The following is a 20,071-nucleotide window of genomic DNA, read 5'->3' on the forward strand; positions in this document are numbered from 1 at the left end:
GCGTGGAATCGCAAGAGGCTGCTGGGAGTAGAGGGACCCATACCCAGCAGCCTCTAGTGTGTCTTTCCACCAACGCGTCTACTCTCCGCCGTAGAGCGCGGGCTAAACTCCGCTCTGCCACAGGGGCCCGTCGCGTGGTGCGAAGCAGCCTTAGACACACGACCTAGAGCAACGCGCCGGCTCCGTCATCAGAGCACGGCCCCCTGGCTCAAACTCTGCCCACCCACCCAGCCAGCAGGCCGCCTCACAGCCGCTCCCACTATGCCGGCCGCCAGCTGGTGCATCCCTGTGGGTGACATGCGGGCTCCCCACAGCCGTAGGCTGTCAGGCCCGGGTGCGATACGGTCGAGTCACGCTGGCACTTCACTCATCACATGGGCGGTACAAGCATACTCACAGTCGCAGGCCGCTCCGACGCCACGCCATGCAGGACCTGACCGCCCACATCAGCAGCAATACATCGCACTGTCTTCGCTACGTCGTAGGTGCGTGACCCTGTCCCCACCAGAAGCGGCTCGGCGTTTGGCAGGGGGTGGGGATGGGGGGCTGCGGCTTGGCTTCGCCCGACACGGCAAGTGAGGGAGCGCTGGAGCCTGAGATGCCACGCGCGGAGGCGTGCCCCGCCATCTGAGGGGGCAGAAGGGAAAACAAGAGCAGAAACGAGAGGTCCAGGGATTGCGCGACCCTGTGTGACAGGCAGATGAACCAGGAATCGATTGTCGTCGAAGGGAGAGAGAGCGGGTGTGTATGTCTGCGCGTAGCTGAGAGAGGAACGGTGAGACAAGTTATTCATATCAGTAGGTGGATCAAATTAAAGCGGAAAAGAAGAGAAACGAAGGCTCCGCGGTTGTGATGAGCGAGCGAAGAGGAAAGGCGCGTGCATTAGTGCGAGCGGTACTCCACGATACCGCCGACGACCGTGTAGGCGACGCGCGGCTCCTGGTGGCGCGGCCACCATCGCGCATTCGTACCCTCCACTCCCACCATCTGCTTCATACCTGTGTCATCTAGCCAGTCCGCCGTCCACACCGTGATGTCAGCGTACTTGCCCACCTCCAGTGTGCCTAAGTAGTCCTCCATAAACATGCCGTGTGCGCCTTCGTACGTGTACGTCCGCAGTGCCGTGTCCATAGAGATACACTCGGTGGGATTCCACGTATCGTGGTAGCGCCGTAATGCTGTGACCGCACCGGCAGCTGTGCTGTCAGCCGACTGCTGCGCCTGCTGTTTGCTCTGATGCTGCGCCTCCTCTGCCGCTAGCGCCATCATCACATCCGGCACACGTGTCACCGCGCCGCGCAGCCCATCGTTCACGTCCGCGGGCGCTACAGGCCAGTCCGAGCCCAGATCCACCCGAATATTTGCCGCCAGCAGCGTTCCCCACATATACGCCGTGTCCTTTCGGCGCTGCCCTAGCAGCTCGTCTACGTAGTCACCATCAAACAGAAGGTGACAGGGTTGCATGGACGCGATGATCCCATAATGCGCCATGCGCCTCACTTCCTTTGCCACGTTGGACATGTGCTGACAGTGCTCCACGCGCGAGCGCGGGTCGGCGCGAAAGCGCGCTACTGCCGCCACAACCCCGGGCTCCGCTTCACGCTCGCGCAGCCAGTCCGCCGACGCGCACAGCGCACGGTTGACCGTTGCCACAGCACGGTCGCCAATCGCGTGCACAACGCACTGCAGATCGTGTGAGTGTGCAAGGCGGATAGCACCCTGCAACTCCAGCCGCGGCATCGTCAGCAGCCCGCACTGACACTGCCCACCCGACCGTTCCGCCAGGATCGCGCTAATCTCTGCGTCGTCCAGGTCGCTGCTGATGTCACCCTCCGTCATGACGTTGTAGCCGTAAGGCCGGTTCATCGCCGCAGTGCGCGAGCTCAACGACCCGTCCGCGAACAGCTTCACCGCGCCTAGCAGCAGGTAACCGCCACCAGCCGCCGGCGGCGTCATGGTAAAGCGGTAGGGCAGCATGAAGGCGTCGCTGCGGCCCGACTGCGCCGCGTCCGCCGCCATCGCGCTGTAGAACTTCTCCATGAAGGGCTCCACATCGCTTGGCGGCACGCCATACCGCACGCGCAGCCGCATTGCGCCCCCGTGCTCCATTTGAGCGAGGAAGTTGATCTCATTCAGATTGTCCATGTACGTGGTCGACATCATGGAGAAGACGGAGGTGAAACCGAGCGAGAGAAGATGTTCAGTAGAGGCCTCGAGTGCACGACGCTGGTTGGCGGGCGTATCAGCGGCAGGCGCGTAGCGCTTCGTCAGCTGGATGACGTTGTCACGGAGGACACCATTCGGTAGACCGTTCTCGTTTAGCTCGATAACGCCACCCTCGACGGAGGTGATTAGCGGCTCGCCATCGTCAGCGCCTGGGATAATGTGGCAGCTGCGCAGCGCGGCTGTATTCATGACTGCGGAGTGCATGTCCTTGCTGTACATGACGAGGTGAATCTCCGTGCTTACCTCATCCAGCCACTCACGCGTCGGTGAGCAGCCCAGCACCGCCTCGCTCCAGCCGAAGCCGTACACCCAGCCGCCCTCCTCACGGTTGTACCGGTGCTCTACGAAGTCTCGGACAATTGCTAAGAACTGTGTTCTGCTCGTCGCAAAGCCGAGCTGAGGGGCGAGCAGCATGCGACCGCCGTCGAGGAAGTGCACGTGAGAGTCGATAAACCCGGGGTACACGGCGTGGCGGTGTTCGCAGTCAATAACGTTGTGCGAAACCGCGCGTGGACGGCCGCCTTCCACCGGCTGAGGGGCTGCTGCTGCCGCGTCCGCGGGCTGCATAGCTACCAGCTCGCCGTAGCGTTGCAGCACCTCTTCGGTGCTGCCGATGAAGCTGATGAGGCCGCCTTCCACTAGCAGAGCGTCCACCTCAGGCGGGTACGACGATGCCACGGTCGGCTTTAGAGCCGAAGCACCACGCCACACACGTTGTGCGTTGACGATGGCTAGCACAGACGTCATGGCGATGCTGCCCTGTGCACGTGGCGATGTGTGTGTGTGTGTGGATGAGAGGCAGAGAGGTGAAAAGAGGGTTTAACGATGACTAGAGAAAAGAGGCGCGGATGGCGGTATGTGTGTGTGTTGTGCGTAGGTGATTTGGATGGCGGCGGTGGGCAGCGAGCGAGCGAGTCAACTATACAGACGAGTGGAGGGAGATGAGCGGAGATGAGTCCACACGGATTTGAGTGTTTAAAGAGGACGGCACGGCAGCCATAGTACGGAGGATGATGGCGCGGGAAGGGAGCAGAGAGGCAGCGCTGGCAACATGGAAGCTTGCGGCCATTGTTAGTGTAGTTCATACATACCAACAGGTGCGTGTTTCCTCGCCGGAGTCCACAGGCGCACAGCGAAGGGAGAGACAGTCACTAAAGGTGGGCACCCTTTACTGATGCGCAGTGAGCACAAGAGGTGACGAGGGAGGCGGAGGAAGCTGAGGCAGCGCTGCCGCGCCGCAGTAGGATGTGCTCAGACATGGACACAGAGGAATAGAAGTAGAGACGGATGAGGAGAGGCAGATGGCGCGGCCTTCCCAGACCTGTTCTGGCGTAGCCAAAATGAGTGACACACTCACCCACCCACCCACACACAGAAATACGCGCCAGCGCAGGCAAACGCGCACATTCCTGCCTTGAGTACCGCTCAGATCATTCGATAAGTGTAGCGCCACGGCTGGGGACCTTGACGGAGCCCATCCTGCGAAGGCAGCTCGCGCATCTTGTACTTGCCAAGTGACAGCACTGCCGTGTTTGCCTCGTATGCGTTCTGCGTCCCTCCACCATGATTCTTGCCGCCCGACTGCAGCTCAGCCGCGTGCAGACGTCGCACAAAGCGCATGTAGTTCACCTTTCCACCGAAAGCACGCAGATAGCAGCAGTTCTTTACCATGAGAGAGAGCGGAACCCCGCCGCAGTCGTCCCGTACGCTGAAGTACGGCTCTTCCTTACGGAGAATCGCCATGAGCTCGTGCAGCTTGAGCGCCACCTCATCATAGTACGCAGCGCTAGAGTCATCCGCTCCCTTGTCAGCTGCGACGTAGGTATCGGGGTAGCTGCGCTGCGTAGGTCGGTGCGCGCTTGATGCAAAGGAGATGGAGGATATCACGTTGCTGTTCATGACTACCTCCACCGGCAGCGGTGGACCGTAGCGGAGCAGTGCGCGGTGAACAAGGGCATCAAAACGTTCCTGCACAGCGCTGTTGCCGGTGTCGGCATTCACAGAGCCATAGTGCGATGATGAACTGGGTCGTGCGGACCCGGGGCCAGGGTGCGCGTCATCCTCTGCTTGCTGCCGCCGCCGCCGCTCTTCGGCCTCGTCCTTCCACTTGCGCAGCGGATCTGTGTCCCGCCAGCTTGCCTCCTCTTGCGCTAGAGCATCTGCCTGCGCCGTTGCCCACGACTCGGTCAAGTTCAGCGGGTTGGTGAGGCCACTGCGCCGTACGCGTTGCTGTGGAGTTCGTGTGTGCCCAGGCCCTTGGTGTTTCTGCAGCTTCACCAGAAGCCGAACGGATTGTCGCACTGTCTCACGCGAGTGCGGTCGGCCGCCACTACTAGCGCTGTTGGCGATGGTGGCAAGCCGTCGTGCTGTTCGGCTCTCCACAACAGGATTTAGCAAACCCTTGAACATGAAGAGTCTAATAGGCAGAAGGGGAGAACGGGGTAGGGGGTGGGCTACGAGGCGACGACTTCGGTGTGGTTATCGATATTGTGCCTGTCTTAAGCTATGTGTCATACAAAGAGCGGGACTCGATTGGGCGCTCTGTGTGTGGTTTACGGGGGTGGCACAAGTGCGACTCTCGCTGTATACCTACCCCAGCCTTTCAGGCGATGAGCTCGTTGATGTGGGGGAGGGGAGTGTGAAGAGCTACGCGATTGCGGCAGTCGACGAAGCAAGGGAAACAGAGAGATGAATGTATGAGTAGTGTGCTTAAGCACATGTGCAGTAGTGTTCGCTGTCAGGAGGAGTAGGGAGTACGAGAGCGCACTCCTCCGAGTACTTCTTCAAGTTCCCACACACATAAAGGCAGCACACACACGGCGACATCTCTTTCCGATCTCGCTCTCTCGCTATGCAGGATGGCGCGCCTTTCCACTGCCTTATGGATCGTCGTCTTGATGGGCTTCCACTCGCGCGCAGAACCCAGAGGCAAGAGGAGGATGAAGCATGGAAGAAAGAGACAGTAGGCAAGGTACGTCTCCACTGAATGTTCGAACACCTTCACTCTGAAAGTCAAGATGGGCCCACACCGCTACTTCAACCACCCATTTCTCCCTTTCATGCCGTCTCAACGTCAGTCACTTCGTGCAAAAAAGATTGCAAGTGCCCGCCTACCTTCATCACGCTTTCGCTAGATGTCAGAAGCGCAGGTTTTTCTCTCTTCATATTGTTTCCTAATTCTCATTTCTGTGCGGCCTGGCGTCGTCCAGCACAGACGCACCCACATAGATACATGTCTTCCATGTACCTCGATAAGAGCAGTCACCTTCACATGTCCCCGTGCTCTCTGCCCCCTTTTCCCTACCTACTCATTCACTGTTGAAGCGCAGACACACTCTACGTGAGAGTATATCGTCATTAGCGCGACACCTCCGTGACATGATAGTGAAAGAGACGGGCGATATGGGGGCAGAAAGAGACCACGAAAGAGAGCGAGAGGGAGAAGCAAGACATAGTGGGGATGCCCAGGAGAAGGAGCGCACGATTACGTGTAGGGAGAGAGGAAGAGGAGCAGAGACACATCACTGGGGAGGGGCACCATGCGTGTACGTCGGCCATCGCTCACCTGCTTCAGTATGCGCACACGCGTGCGCCTACGAGCGCCCTCCGTCCCCTTTTTATCGTGCATGGACAGACAAAGACGTCCCTCGCAGCACCACAGCAAGGAATGAACGATGCGTAGTCCACAGTTGATAGAGGAGAGGAGAGGAAGGCTGGCGTAATGCCCCGAGTGCTGGGGATCGATCTTTTCTTGGCGAGGCATCGACAGAAGAGAGGCGAGTGATGAAAAGCGCTGGGGGCACTCACGAATAAATGCGCAGAGAAAGTACTTGAGCTTACCTTGTTTCGCCAAACGGGGAGACCAGGAGGTTCTCAGCTGAGATTTCCTTTGGCGGTGCTCGCGCATGCTTCTTCAGTATTCCCGAAGACTACAGCCACGTTTTGTTAGAGGACTTGCTGTGGTTCAGCGCGGACCACCCCGCAGTAATTCTCTAACTGATTTCACGTTGCCGACAGTCGTCCGGTGACTCGCCTCCACCACGGGGCGCGTGTGCGCAGCTCAGACTGGGGATGACGTGCGGGACGGGAAGCAGGCGCTCCTCTGGCAAGTCGACGGCCTTGAAGAAGTTGTAGCGCTCCGCTTGTGTTGCTCAAGGTCCCCAGGCGCCAGCTGTGCGTTGAGCGGCACACGCGTTTCTTCATGTCGGCCTCGCACTTTGGGCCAGGCGCGAGCGTGACCCCGGCCAGGGCCGCAAATGAGGGATCCAGTGGACCACAGTGTTCCTCGCTGTAGCGCTGGGGTGGACCGGTGCTTATCGTAACCCGCTTGGCGGCAGGCATCATCGAACACCCTTCCCTGCGCCGCGTGACGACCGACAAGTGCGGAACCCGGTGGTGGTGGTGGTGGGGGGGGGGGAAGATCTTCGGTTGCCCCTTACGTTCAAGAAAGGTAGCGAGGTTCACCGTGCGGGAACGCCCCGATGCTCTCCTGGTGAGCCTCTCGTGTGCCTGCATGATGGCCTCGAATGCTTTTGCTTTCTTCTCTACTAGATGCTTCCCTCGTCAAGGTGACTCTTAAAACACAGTCGTGCAGCCCATCTCATCCGCTACAGCAGTCTGACTTTCATCGGAGGCACCGTTGAAAACGAGCTTATCTTGAATCACGAGCGTGGAAGGCACAGAAGCTGGGAAGCCACGATGGTGAAAAGGAGTAAGAGACCCCCCAACAAGTCTTCCGGACTGGGGCCTCCAAGCCGTCAACGTAAACCTTCTCGATGTGCTTCACCAAAATGGTAGGAGCAGTTCTGCGGGCACTACGAGGGGGATGAAGGGAGAGTGGCGCCGGCCATGCACTAGCTCGCACACCGGCTCACACATGCACCCAGGAACAGAGCGGATCCGCCACTACCCTGGCAGCGACAAATCCTCATCCCTTCCAAGACCCACATAGAGGAAAAACAGCAGCGGGAAATAAGAGAGAAGGGCACAGAGATAGGGGAAGAGGCGTGGGCTATGTGTACGTGTACCGCCACCTTCTTCGACTGTGTAAGGACAACAGGGTCCAGGTATCCCGCACTCACCGCATCATGCCCATACACACAGGGGCACACTCCCTAGAGAGAGGGGAGGGGGGGGGGGAGAGAAGAACGGCAATACAGTGTACGAGGGTGCCTACCTTTTGCACCTTTTCAAATATTGGGTCACGCATGGGTCTGGAGAAGAGGGATGCGTTCAGCCGGCGTTCCGGTCTCTAGTTGTGCATTGAAGGCGGTTTGAGTGTCTGCAGCACAGTGGATGCCTTGGTGTTGCAAGTACCGCCACGCCACAGCCGCCGCGGAGGCGAGGAGGAAGACACCGAGAAGGATGTACACGTGCGAGCGGTGCAGCCAGGTGGAGAAAAAAGCACCGGTCTTCGACGACTGGTATCGCCGCATGGCCTTGCCGTAGTCTCCCAGTGGGGAGTAGACCAGATATGACAGCATCATACCGCGGTCCTCATGGGAGAGGACATGACAGTGGTATACCACCTCACCTTCGTACGTTGCTGCCTTCCAGCGGATGGTGGTGACACCGTCCAAGATCGGAATCGTGTCACGGAGCTCGCCGGTGTGTACGCCGTACATGGCCATGGTCTCGTTCTCGTGATTGCCCCCAGGGCGGGGTTCGAAGGAGAGAAACTGGAAGTGGTTGACGTGAAGGTGAAGAGGATGCGGCCGATTATCAGTCGGGTCACCGTACACGCGCGCCGTCACGACTGTGTTCAGCGGCACTGTGAAGCCGTGATAACCCTCGATGCGTCTGCCAATCTCGCCTTGGAAGCCTTCATAGTGGCACGACGATGAGTTCTGCAGCGACTTACAGTTCTGTCCCTGACCCAGGATGTAGTATGGCTTCGTGATGGGCATGTCCCGCTGCGAGAAAGAAATCTCGCGGTAGAATGTGTTACGACTTTCGAGGTGCAAGTAGTCCGGGGAGTACTTGGGCATGGTTACGGGGAAGACGGCCGCACGATTACCCTTCGGTTTCATACCTTCTGACTTTAGGTAGAAGATGATGTCTGACTGGTCGCCGATGTGGTGCACCGGATAGATGCCCTTCTCCTCGCACACCACGGCCAGACTGCGTCGCGTCGCCGTCGTGAAGTACAGCCAGCCCTCCTTCACTTCGACTGTCCGACGCAGTTGCGTTCCATCGACGGCTGTCATGTAAAAGGTGCACTGCTTAGGAAGCGACATGTTTATATAGCACGACCCAGCCGCAAACACGATGCGCAGCAGCATTGGATAGCCACGCTTGACCGTCACGGTTGGGCGATGCTGGCCGTTAACGAGAAGCAGATCCGCCGGCATCTCGTACTCGTTGTTCTTTCGGTCCACAATACGCGGATTAGACGGGAGGAGTGTGCCCATCGCGACGTCAAGACTCGACATCGGTGTCCCGTCGCACCTTTGCGAGTTCTTCAGGCGATACAGATGCACAATGAGGATCTGCGAGTCCCAGCCGTGAAAGGGGTGCAATGGGGTCGTCATAAAGTCGCCCTCCCCCATATCGATTGCCCCGAATAGCCCACCCATGACTTGCTGATAGACGCTACCGTGGGCGTGTGCGTGATACCAGTGGAGGCCCGGCTCGTGATCGCGCCGGACATTGATCGTGTACACCAGTGTCTCACCTGGAAGTGCGACTATAAACGGGTTGTCTTTTTTGGGATCGCTGTGCATGCCGTGGAAGTGCACGTTCGTGATGTTTGGACCGTGGAACATATTCATCGGACCTGTTGTGTTGGCCAGTCCTTCCTTTCCAAGTTTGTTCACTAATCTCAAGATAATTCTGCCGCCAGGGTTGACCTTCAGCGTGGGGCCAGGAAGCATGGGCCTGCCGTTGCTCTCTTCATAAAAACGTCCCGTGTATTCGAAGAACACTTCTTTCCCATCGACCCACTCGAGTGGGATGGAAACTCGTCCAGTGCGCACATAGAGTGTGACCTTGGTGTCGTTAGTTTCCGTTGGAAGTATGATAGGCGAAGGAACAAAATCAGCTGCATTACCCACATCAATATGCAGGCACACCGCTATGACAAGCAGCAGCAAAACGAATGCTGCACGCATAATTCCTAGCGAAAGTGCAAGCGCTTTAGGAACTAACACACGTAAAGATGGGCCACAGAGCAAAGAAACAAAAGCATTACGAGGGTTGCAAGATTAGCGTAGGAAGCAAGCACATGCACTTCACATGGCAAAAGTGACAAGAAGTACGGAAGGGATCGGGACGCACGGGTGCACGAATCTCTCCTTCATTAGCAACACCATCCGATACCGCTTGAGGTACAGATATGATAATTATACAAAAATACTAGCCCAGCACCCACAGAGGCGTTCTTGGGATCATGATGCAACCTACAGCGGCGAACATGAGCCTTAACGTGGAGCACCTGGCAAAGCTGCCGCTACAGCTCCCAGTGTTTTCGCGCCGCAACAAACTGCAAGTTCTTCCTCTGCATTCATGCAAGTGTTCTTTTTCGGCTCCTCTTTTCTCGCTAAGCACAACAGGTGCAATTCCTACTTAGTTCCTAAATGAAGAGGGAAATACAGAAAACGGGGTCGGTGCGACTCGCCTTAGGAGCGACGGTTTTCTACTGCCAGGCTTACAGCAGCGGCTAGAAGAAAAGAGAAATAGAATTGACATCAGCGCAGCTGTTAAAGAGACGACCCGTTGGAGTCACGTATCGGTTCCCACATCTGCTCTCCTCAAACAATTGCACGCAGCCGCTCCAGCTGCTCTCTGGAACAGCCAGTCCACTTCGGATCGGTAATGTCCACATCGTTGTTGTTAATCAGTTGCTTGTACCGAATTTCGTTACGACGCGCAATGGGGTCGCGCCAATATGGGTAGCCTGCCCACCAGCCGTTCTTGCGCTCCGTTTCCTCAGAGCAGTAGCTTGCGTGCTTGAACAAAAACACCATGGATAGCAGACCAACGCCTGCCATCATGTTATACTCCTGCGTGAACAGCTTCATCTGCAGCACGGGGATGCGATCACACTTCCAGCGCGTGTAGACCATCTTAAGGCTTGCAGCGGTAGTTCCTAGCTGAAGAACAGAAGAAGAAAGGCAGCTATGTGTGCTTGTGTTGCGACGCGCGAGGAGGGAAATTGCCGTCATGCAGTGGACGGTTTCAGATGAATGAAAGTAAACCAAAAAAAAAAAAACAAAGCCAGTGAAATCCAAGGGAGAGCAGAGAAAATGGATGAAGCACCGAGAGTGCAAAATAAAAAGATACATGTAGCCAATCAGTATGGAGTTGCACTCGCTTCATTTTGTGAACAGAAACAGGTCTTCGAATCGCGAGTGGCTGTGACACACAGTACCTCACGCAACAGCTCTTTGGCAATCTCGGCGGCTCAACACACATGTACACACGCTGTAGTGGCCACTAGAGTATAATTCTATGCTGCATATCGTCTTTTTTTGTGTGTGTTTCCCTGTCATGAAATACACGCGTACATCCCAGTGAGATTACCGCACAGCGAACAAACGAAGAAAAAAATATCAAACATGTGCGAGTGCACCCTATCTACATTGCTGATCGTGCAGCAGCAGCAACAGTAACATTGTTCTCTTCTCAGTCAGCCCAGGCCATGCCATTCACAGGGACTTCGGAGCACACCTCCAGCACGCTTGTCGGAGCCCAGACGCCTCTCTTAAAGGTCCCCCTCTGAGCCATTTCGATGCTGGGATAGTGCATCGACGCAGCATCATCAAGGGGTCTGTTCTTCTTGTCAAACTTCCCTTCATAGTAGGACCCACCTTGCAGAATCCACTGGCCCTGCACAAAGTTACCATTGACCCACTCTCCACGATACTCGCTCCCGTCCACAAAGTGGTATGCTCCATAACCATCCTTGGCGCCAGCCTTCCAGTTGCCTGAGTACACATCGCCATTGAGGTAGTAAAAAACGCCTTGTCCGTGGCGCTTGTTCTCCAGAAACTCCCCTTGGTAGAGGGAGCCATCCTTGTTTTTCATCACACCGCGGCCAGTTCGCATTCCACGCACGTAGTCACCCTGATAGCACGGGCGCTGACCATACTGCATAATTCCATCTACGATGTGGCGGCCGAGCTGGAGTTTTGTAGCAATTTCCCCTATCATCGCTCTGGGATCCTTGCCCGCGGCTGTGAGCTGCTCCACTTCTTTAGCAACAATACGGTCAGCCTCGCAGCACCCTTTGCTAACAAACGTGTACAGACCCCTCCCATGCTTTTTTCCGTCGAAAAACTCCCCTTCGTAAGTGTCACCCGACGCATACGTTGCCTTACCACACCCAGACCTCTGCTGGAACTCATCGCGTGGACCGGCGTAGATTCCTAACGTGCAGACAGACTTCACGAAATTGCGGTCAAAAGCAACATTATTCTCCGCTGAACTTTGACAGAAATCATCGACCCATGTGTCAACATCCGTCTCCGGCTCAGTGCCCTCAGCGAGAAACACCGCAGCATACGCGTTCCAAACATACAGCTCAGCCTTCTTGAAACCTGTCACGGCATCGATCTCATCAATATTAACCTGCTGCATCCTGCCCTCTCCCTCTGATGGTATTTTTGTTTGCCTGTGGAACCGGTTTGTGGGTGTGTCACTCTGAGGCAGAAGTCGAGTTGTTCAGTAAACAGAACTGACCAGCTATAAGGCAGCCTTGGCATCAAAAAGAGAACCAAGAGTGAGACTCAGAGAAAAATGAGGGAAAAACAAAAGCACGACTAGGACAAATTCCACTTCATTTTTTTGTGGAAGACGATGCAGGCAGAGCTACCTACCGTGATGTCATGACGGACAGCGCTCAACACCCCCAAAAATGGCAGAAGGAGAGAGCGTACAACTCGCTACCATCTCATGCACAGTCTGCCGAGCTCAACTCCAGCCAAACAAATGACGACAGGAAGTTGCACGTTATGAAGAGCACAGTAGCAGCTGCCGCTGCAGCCACAACTCCCAGTTGCGACTGGGAAGCGTACCGTTAGTTTTTTTTTTTTTGTTAACAGCTGTTGCTTATATTCTTCGCTTAAAAAAATTTCCATCATTAAACATCACAACAGTTCAAACACACACGCACACAGAGTCACACGAAAAAAAAAGACCCATATCAAGCTCAAAGCCTTCAATTTTATCCCAAAGGGTTATCACCCAAGAATATGCCCAGAGACACAAAATTGTACCTCCATCTGCGGGTTATCCATTTTCAATAATCCATATTGACACTTTGAAATTTTTCTGTTCTATGCTTTTTTGTTTCCTTTAACGCTTAGCTACTTTCCTTCATCACTGTCTTAGTCAGCATCCTCATCATCATCGTCCTCCGCATCAAAGCCCTTCTTGCCATCGTCTGCGTCGCCGTGAGGCTGCGGAGCTGTCACCACCTTTAGCTGACCACCTCGCTTCTTAATTTCTGCCGTCATAGCATCAATGGCTTCCTTCATCCGCTGAATGCCCTCCTCCTTCATGTCGGTGCGCGCACGAATTCCGTACTTGGGAGGGCCAATAATATTAACGGAGAGGTGAATCTGGGGCTCGCTGCCTTCACCGTAGTTGCGACCGAGGATGAGAACCTCGCGAATCGCCTCCACGCCATCACATGCAAAGCAGGTGATCTCCACTTCTGCAAACAGTGTCAAAACCTTCAGGCGCATTGCGTTCTTTAGTGTAGACATCAGACAGTCCGACACCACTTTATCCAGCTTCAGGGGGCCGAGAATACGCTCAACGTCTTCCGTTTGGTTGAGCTCGTAAAGCCACGTCCACGCGTGCTTTCCAGGCTCCCGTTGATACAGAGGATAAGCGATCATTTCCATTGCATCCATGGGCGGAATATCACACTGCTCAGCCACGTGACAAACAATAGAGCGAACTTCATTTCCTTGGCGGAAGTGTGCCTCGCATGCCTTAGCCTCGTTAGGCGTCACCAGTTTCTTCGACAAGTCGATGTAGCCCTTGTCCGTATCGATACGGATTACCTGCGCGGGCTCGGTACGACCTACCTTAATCAGCTTGCCCATCGAGCGGACGCGGCGCCTAGTCACCTCCGTGTACGGAATAATACCTTCACGTTTGCCGTACTCGAGCAGCTGCACTACGGCAGAGGTGTCATTGACCTGAGTGATCTTCACCCACACGACATCGTTGATTTTGGGCATGGTTTCCACGTAGAACGGGATATCCTTGCCATCCCACGAGGTGATACCAAGGCACCCACAGACAAACTTCTGCTGACGTTTGTTCAGATCACGCATCCACTCCGGACGCTCGTTGTTGCTACCTTTTGTCTCTCCCTCCACGACCTGCGCAGACAGGATCGTTGCCTTCTCGAGGAGTACGAGTAAATGATCAAGTGTTTTGCTGTCAACCGGGACTGAAAACGGCTCTGTCAAAAGAAGCTTACGCCGAGCCAGGCTCTGGTTGAGGCGAAAGTACTCTTTTGGAACATCATAGTACACATGGTCCGTCGTTTCGCAGCAACATTTTGTTTTGTAGTCCACAGTTTCGGGACTATCCGTGACGCTGTAAGAGGCCATGGCTTTGTGTTCTCAAAGTGGATTTCTTTCAAAGAGAAATCGGAAGAATTTGTGCATCACCCACAAAACGCAATATAAAAAAGGAGAAGAGCATGAGAGAGAAAGCGAGTGGCAGAAGAAGGTCAGACATACAGAGTAGCAGGGACGACGGCAAGCGAGAAACACTTCATAGCTAAGTTGCCACGGAGCCCCACGTGAAAAAACCGTAAGTTGATCGTTTTCTTAGCACCTTGAAAAAGAAAGGAAATGCGAGATGCAGCTCCCAACATAAGTAGCAGAGAAGATAATTGGCAGCTGCACAATGAACCCGTTCATTACAGAGTATTAAAATCGTAGTAAACTAAAATGGCTTGGCTCTACATGGGCTTCACTGCGAATTTTGCACAGTGCACAGCGTCCAAAGGTGCATATCCATTTGCCAAGACAAAATAGATATTGTTCCTCTTCCTGCGCAAGGGTAGGGTTTGTCCAATCTACAATTTCGTGCCTAGCAAATCAGAAAAAGGAGTGTTCCAGGTGATCCCCAGTGGAAAACAGCGGCAAAATACAAAATGAAGAAAACAACTGCAGCCCCACAAAAAAGCTAAAGAAAACACACGACGCATAGCACGGTAGCTAAATTGACTATAAAAAACCTTCCCATCGCCCTGTTCGCCTTGCCAACGCCGCTTTCCGACCCGTCGGCGTAAAGACGGCCATAAAGGATTCGAATCCCTCCGACATTTCACCAGCACCTTTGGCAACACTCCATATTGTTTCTCTCACAACGGCAACGAAAACTGACCCGATATGCTCAAAGTGAAAAAGCAAAGGGGGGGGGGGAACAACCTCCCCGCCAGGAAGCGCCAGAGCTTTCATCTTCAAACCGCCAATCCAGCGGTTTTGCCCGCAGCCCTTTAACTGATTGTTAATGGGCGCGCGTCGGAGCTTTGGGGGTTGTCCGGCCGGGTGTCCCCACAACCCCTTCACGGCACAACGCGGAGGAGCCCAGGCCGCCCATGAGCCGCAAAGTCTTCCCTTGCACAGAAGCAAATGCCTGCAGCGCATGTCTTCAGTCCCCCGCTGGCATCGCAAGCTCCGGTCGCTCTTTTGACCTGGTGCACTTCAGGTGGCGAAGTGCCCTCATGCATTGCTGGGATTTCGCGTTGTGTTGCGGGGGCGGCTGTCCAGTTTCAAAAATGCAAAGCTCAGCTTATCGCTTTTCTGCTTTTTGAACCACGTACCCCAGACCCGCGGCTTCCTCGTTGGGCAAAAAAAAACGCAGCCCCACTCCACTTCCAGCTAAAGCGAGAATGCCTCCATTTCCCCGCCACCTTTGAGGCTGCTCTGCGTGCGCCCTTGCAGCTTTCTGCTACAGGGGTTGCTCTCCAAAACTATCTCCGCCTTCTCCTTTAGCTGTCGGAGCAACGGCTTCCTTTTGTTTCTAAAACCTGTACCACATCAGGGCCTAAAACGCGCCACTCCTATAGAAAAAAAATCCAATTACGTCCACGACGACTCCAATCCTTCTTGGTGGCTAGCGATTGTCGCGCTCCTCGAATGCTGCATCCTGGCTTGCCTTGGCGGACAGGCGTCTCGCATCCCCCGTTTTCGGCCTGAAGTAACCCGTCTCTTTGAACTAGTCACATTGGGCCTTCAAATTCTTTCCTCCACAGCAAAACAAAATATTTATACCACAGAACTGCTCAGCTCTTTGTACCCATTGTTTGCCAACATTTCTCTCTGAATATGCCCACCCTCGAGGACAGCAAAAAACCTTTTTCTCCTCGGCCATCGAATTCAGCGCTCCCCATACCCACAATCACAGAGCTGAAACATGACGTCGTCGATTCCCTCAAAAGTAAAAAATTCAGCCCGCTCTAGGATCAGGGACAGATTAGGGTGCGTGCATTTTTTACAACTCTTTCCTATCCTCGGGGCTCCCTCTCCCACTGTACCGGAGAAATCCTCCCGAGGGCGAGTGCCAGGGTACACGGGTTAGGGTTAGGGTTAGGGTTCCATTGGCGGCGTGTAAAACCACAAAGGCAATCGAATGGCACTTGACCTTATAGGGGGGGGGTGGTGGTAGTTGGTGGGATGTGGTGTTGGATCTGGGAAATTTGACCGATAGCTGAATCGGTTTCTTGTATCCGTGGAAAAGGAATCCTGAGTGAGTGTGTGTGTCTCGGAAACCGACTCCTCACTTCCACTTGTGATGTGTGACCGTCTGTGTACCATAATGCTTCCCGATCGGAAATTAGGGTCCCAGGTCGGCAAATATGTACTCTTGCATCTGTTTCTTATGAATTATTCCTTTACCTTTGTCCCTTTATCTCTTCTCAAAATGTATGAAGTAATTCACACTAAGTGGAGTTCATGCGGCCCGGGACGAAAAAACGCCCACCCACCCAACCCTAGACATGAATCTCTCGGATGTCCGGAACGGACCGGAAGGCCACAGAACGGCGAACCGTTTCCCTCCGCGGAGGTGTGTGTGTGCTCCGGGAACCGCGGGAGGGTGCGGGTGCCGACCACGGCGTGGACGAACCGCAAGTTGAGCCTACCAACGCAGGAGGCGAGTTGTATTTTTGCGAGTTGTATTTTTTCCTAACATGAATGGCTTTCGTTTCAGGTAAATTTTCAAGTGATTTCTCATTTTTAATTTCTCATTTTTAATCATTGTTCATTGTCTCTTGTTTTTCCTTCCTGATGGCAGGCGCCTGGCGCTAAGCTGTTTTCTCCCTTCCCTGAGAATGGACCCTAACGGTCTTCACCTGGGGACTCGTCCCCGAAGGCGCACGAGATGCACCGTTTTCAAACAGGGTCTCGGCCCTGGTTTTACGCGGATGTCGGACCCAGCGTCGCCCCGAGACTCGGAGTTGGCGAGGTGAAAACTTGAACCGCGACGAGCCAGGTGCGGGAACGGGTTTGGACAGCACAGACCCTCGCGGACGACACGATTGGAAGCGAGTGGGCGCGCCCATCATCCACCCAGTTCCCCTTTCTTTTCAGCCCACCCTGTTTTTCTACTTTTGTGCGTTTGTAGTTTTGACTTTGTAGTTTCCTCTGCGGCATGGGTTCCCGATTGTTCCCAGCGATCCCTTCGGGTTCTGTAGCTTCCGTTTTTGTAGATTTGGCGACCGCAGCGCCGCCTGGATTCGTGTACGTGCGTCCCTGCGTGCCCCGCTGGTGCTGGCGCTTGTAGCTTGATTGTTTTTTCGGCGGCTGACCGACTCGTTTCCTTTCTTCTGGCGACTCCCCGCATGTCCGTTTGGCATGCCGCCCTCTGACCGTAATGAATGGGCACCCGGTGGGGGAGGCTTCCCCGGTACCGGTGCCAAGCCATAAGAAAAAGCACACGAAAGAAGTCCAAGACGACTTGATGTGCTCCTCACGCGACCGAGCGCGGTAGAGGGGACCGGCGGCATAATCATGACGCGGCGCCGCGGTCGTGGTTGCGTGCCTGCCTTGCCGCTTCCCAATGGGGTCGCGAAGACTCTCTCCATACCCATCTGAACCCTAACCCTAACCCTAACCCTAACCCTAACCCTAACCCTAACCCTAACCCTAACCCTAACCCTAACCCTAACCCTAACCCTAACCCTAACCCTAACCCTAACCCTAACCCTAACCCTAACCCTAACCCTAACCCTAACCCTAACCCTAACCCTAACCCTAACCCTAACCCTAACCCTAACCCTAACCCTAACCCTAACCCTAACCCTAACCCTAACCCTAACCCTAACCCTAACCCTAACCCTAACCCTAACCCTAACCCTAACCCTAACCCTAACCCTAACCCTAACCCTAACCCTAACCCTAACCCTAACCCTAACCCTAACCCTAACCCTAACCCTAACCCTAACCCTAACCCTAACCCTAACCCTAACCCTAACCCTAACCCTAACCCTAACCCTAACCCTAACCCTAACCCTAACCCTAACCCTAACCCTAACCCTAACCCTAACCCTAACCCTAACCCTAACCCTAACCCTAACCCTAACCCTAACCCTAACCCTAACCCTAACCCTAACCCTAACCCTAACCCTAACCCTAACCCTAACCCTAACCCTAACCCTAACCCTAACCCTAACCCTAACCCTAACCCTAACCCTAACCCGTATACCCTAACCCTAACCCTAACCCTAACCCGTGTACCCTAACCCGTGTACCCTAACCCGTGTACCCTAACCCGTGTACCCTAACCCGTGTACCCTAACCCGTGTACCCTAACCCGTGTACCCTAACCCGTGTACCCTAACCCGTGTACCCTAACCCGTGTACCCTAACCCGTGTACCCTAACCCGTGCACCCTACGCCAGTGTTACTGCATCGCAGCGTCGATGACACGAGGACTCTGGCAGGCAGGCGGTGGTGAGAGGCACTGCAGGCACAAGGAAATAGGGTACAGAGGTAAACTGAAGATGACCTGTACAGCCTCGGTATTGACCATCAGCTGCCGGCAAGTTCCTGCGCAGCGGAACAGGGCAGGTGGTTAGCGTGTCATGCGATTCGCACGCAGCTCTGATAGGCGGCACTATTTTTGCCACAAACCGGCGTGTGTGAACAGGTGTCGATGGGTGCTGTACGCACGGTTTCTCCTTCGCGACTTGCAAAACAGTCATCGGGCTCAGCAGCACCGTGGAACGGTGCAAATAAGCTAAGCGCAGGCCTGTGTCCAAGGACCAGCTGGCGAGGCGAGAATGACCGACTTCCCGTGAGCGCAAAGCCTGAGGCGCACGGTGCACACTTGTTCACCAACAGAAGCTGTGCTGCCGGTATCCAAGGAGTCGAGGGGACGAAGAAGGCGGTTCCACGACAACGATTGCGGCAGATTCGCGTCTTACAGACGTTGCTGCCAAGTTCGTGCAGGTGGTGAACATGAAGATTCAGAGCTACCCCCGCGCACACTCGCGTCTTTCGGAACAGGAAAGGCAAAGTGTGATACACCTGGGCTTTGGCAAGCCTCTGCATCCCCGCCACAGCATCGTGCTTTTCCCTGGCGAGGAGGAGGTGCGGGTGTTTCGACCGCCTTTGAGCGCCGATCAGTGCACTAGAGTCCGTCGCTAGTGACTTTCTCGAAGTCTTCGCGCTACAGCATACATCTTCGCGGCGATCGTCACATTGAAGAAGGTGTGGCGTGTGGCAAGGAGCTCGAAAAGGGCAAGACGGCTATCACCCATGTTCACGTAAGCGCTCACAGGAAGAGTAGCATTTTTTATGGAACGTGTCACACGAAGAGTTTGGGTGTGCGCAGAGAGGGGCAGACCATGGGTGGAGAGAAAACGAAGCACGCACAAAGGTAGAGAGTGGTTTGCACAGGGTGGTACACGCTCCAATACGCTACCGACGATCTCGCACAACCATGCGGGCAACGCACAAGGTCCTCGTGGGGCGGTTTGTCTCACTCCTAGCAGAGACGCCATCAAAGACGCTCAACTCATATGCTCGAGGGGTTTCTCGACTAGAGTAACCCTCACGGTTACTCAGAATAGGTGCAGAACTTCACCACCATTTAGGAAAGCTCGTCGAAGGCCCAACGCGACACACAATCACGCACAAGCCTAGTCAAGTAGGTGTGAGGAGAATGCAAAGAAAAAAAAACGATACTCGTTTCACGGGGAACAGCAAAGGGGGTGAAGGCGTTTGCAGAGCCGTACCCGCCATGCGTCAAGCGAAAACAGCCTCCACCTCGTGTCACGCTGGTGTGCACGCCTCTTTCTTGTGGAGAAAGAGAGCAACAAGCACCATTTAGAAATGGTTAAGTAGGTGCGCAGAGACCCAAAAGAGGTATGTCGACTGGGAGAATCACACACTTGTCGACGGCATAACGAAAGAAAACAAAAAATCAGCAGCTCCGAAAATAAGTAAATCCACCACTCAAAACGCTGGTATGCGTTTAAAAACATGAAAATGCTTTTCTTTTTTTTTGGCGCACCACCGCGAATGAGAAATGCCTGTCGTTCCGACGGAGAATAAATGGCGAACTATCGCGACCCTGCGGGAAACACAACGGCTGGGTGCGGCAAGGGCACCCTTGTTACACAGCCATCGTTGCTGACAGGAGCACATCCGCGGCCCACCATCCGCTCAGAGGTAGAAAAACCGTGCGGAGAGTGATTCGGCCACGCTGACGAGACTCTCCTTGGTCAGAACACTACAGGGCATGTTCTGGGCCAATTCAACACAGGCCGTCCTTTCCCATGCAGGTGGATGGATGCGCACCTTGGCTGTCTGACTCCTGAAGAAGCGGGAAAGCCGCAGAGCTGCACAGGCGAGCTGGCGATAAAGACCACTCT

The 20,071-nt window shown here is 54.8% G+C and overlaps 6 protein-coding genes across 6 annotated transcripts; all 6 read right to left on the reverse strand.

Moving 5' to 3' along the window:
• Positions 1–882: 882 nt before the first annotated feature.
• On the reverse strand, positions 883–2,973 carry LBRM_03_0840 (hypothetical protein; the record flags this gene model as incomplete). Its single annotated transcript, XM_001561624.1, has 1 exon — positions 883–2,973. The coding sequence occupies one exon, from the start codon at positions 2,971–2,973 to the stop codon at positions 883–885; it is 2,091 nt and encodes a 696-aa protein (XP_001561674.1).
• Positions 2,974–3,651: 678 nt separating this feature from the next.
• LBRM_03_0850 (conserved hypothetical protein) lies at positions 3,652–4,635 on the reverse strand (the record flags this gene model as incomplete). Its single annotated transcript, XM_001561625.1, has 1 exon — positions 3,652–4,635. The coding sequence occupies one exon, from the start codon at positions 4,633–4,635 to the stop codon at positions 3,652–3,654; it is 984 nt and encodes a 327-aa protein (XP_001561675.1).
• Positions 4,636–7,427: 2,792 nt separating this feature from the next.
• LBRM_03_0860 (conserved hypothetical protein) lies at positions 7,428–9,098 on the reverse strand (the record flags this gene model as incomplete). Its single annotated transcript, XM_001561626.2, has 1 exon — positions 7,428–9,098. One exon carries the CDS (start codon positions 9,096–9,098, stop codon positions 7,428–7,430), a length of 1,671 nt encoding a protein of 556 aa, XP_001561676.1.
• An 876-nt stretch (positions 9,099–9,974) lies between these two features.
• On the reverse strand, positions 9,975–10,289 carry LBRM_03_0870 (conserved hypothetical protein; the record flags this gene model as incomplete). Its single annotated transcript, XM_001561627.1, has 1 exon — positions 9,975–10,289. The coding sequence occupies one exon, from the start codon at positions 10,287–10,289 to the stop codon at positions 9,975–9,977; it is 315 nt and encodes a 104-aa protein (XP_001561677.1).
• Positions 10,290–10,848: 559 nt separating this feature from the next.
• On the reverse strand, positions 10,849–11,802 carry LBRM_03_0880 (conserved hypothetical protein; the record flags this gene model as incomplete). The annotated part of the gene is made up of 1 exon (XM_001561628.1): positions 10,849–11,802. One exon carries the CDS (start codon positions 11,800–11,802, stop codon positions 10,849–10,851), a length of 954 nt encoding a protein of 317 aa, XP_001561678.1.
• Positions 11,803–12,551: 749 nt separating this feature from the next.
• LBRM_03_0890 (putative elongation initiation factor 2 alpha subunit) lies at positions 12,552–13,793 on the reverse strand (the record flags this gene model as incomplete). Its single annotated transcript, XM_001561629.1, has 1 exon — positions 12,552–13,793. One exon carries the CDS (start codon positions 13,791–13,793, stop codon positions 12,552–12,554), a length of 1,242 nt encoding a protein of 413 aa, XP_001561679.1.
• Positions 13,794–20,071: the final 6,278 nt, after the last annotated feature.

This window comes from Leishmania braziliensis, chromosome 3 (assembly GCF_000002845.2).
Source record: "Leishmania braziliensis MHOM/BR/75/M2904 complete genome, chromosome 3".
In the NCBI taxonomy this organism is placed as follows: domain Eukaryota; phylum Euglenozoa; class Kinetoplastea; order Trypanosomatida; family Trypanosomatidae; genus Leishmania; species Leishmania braziliensis.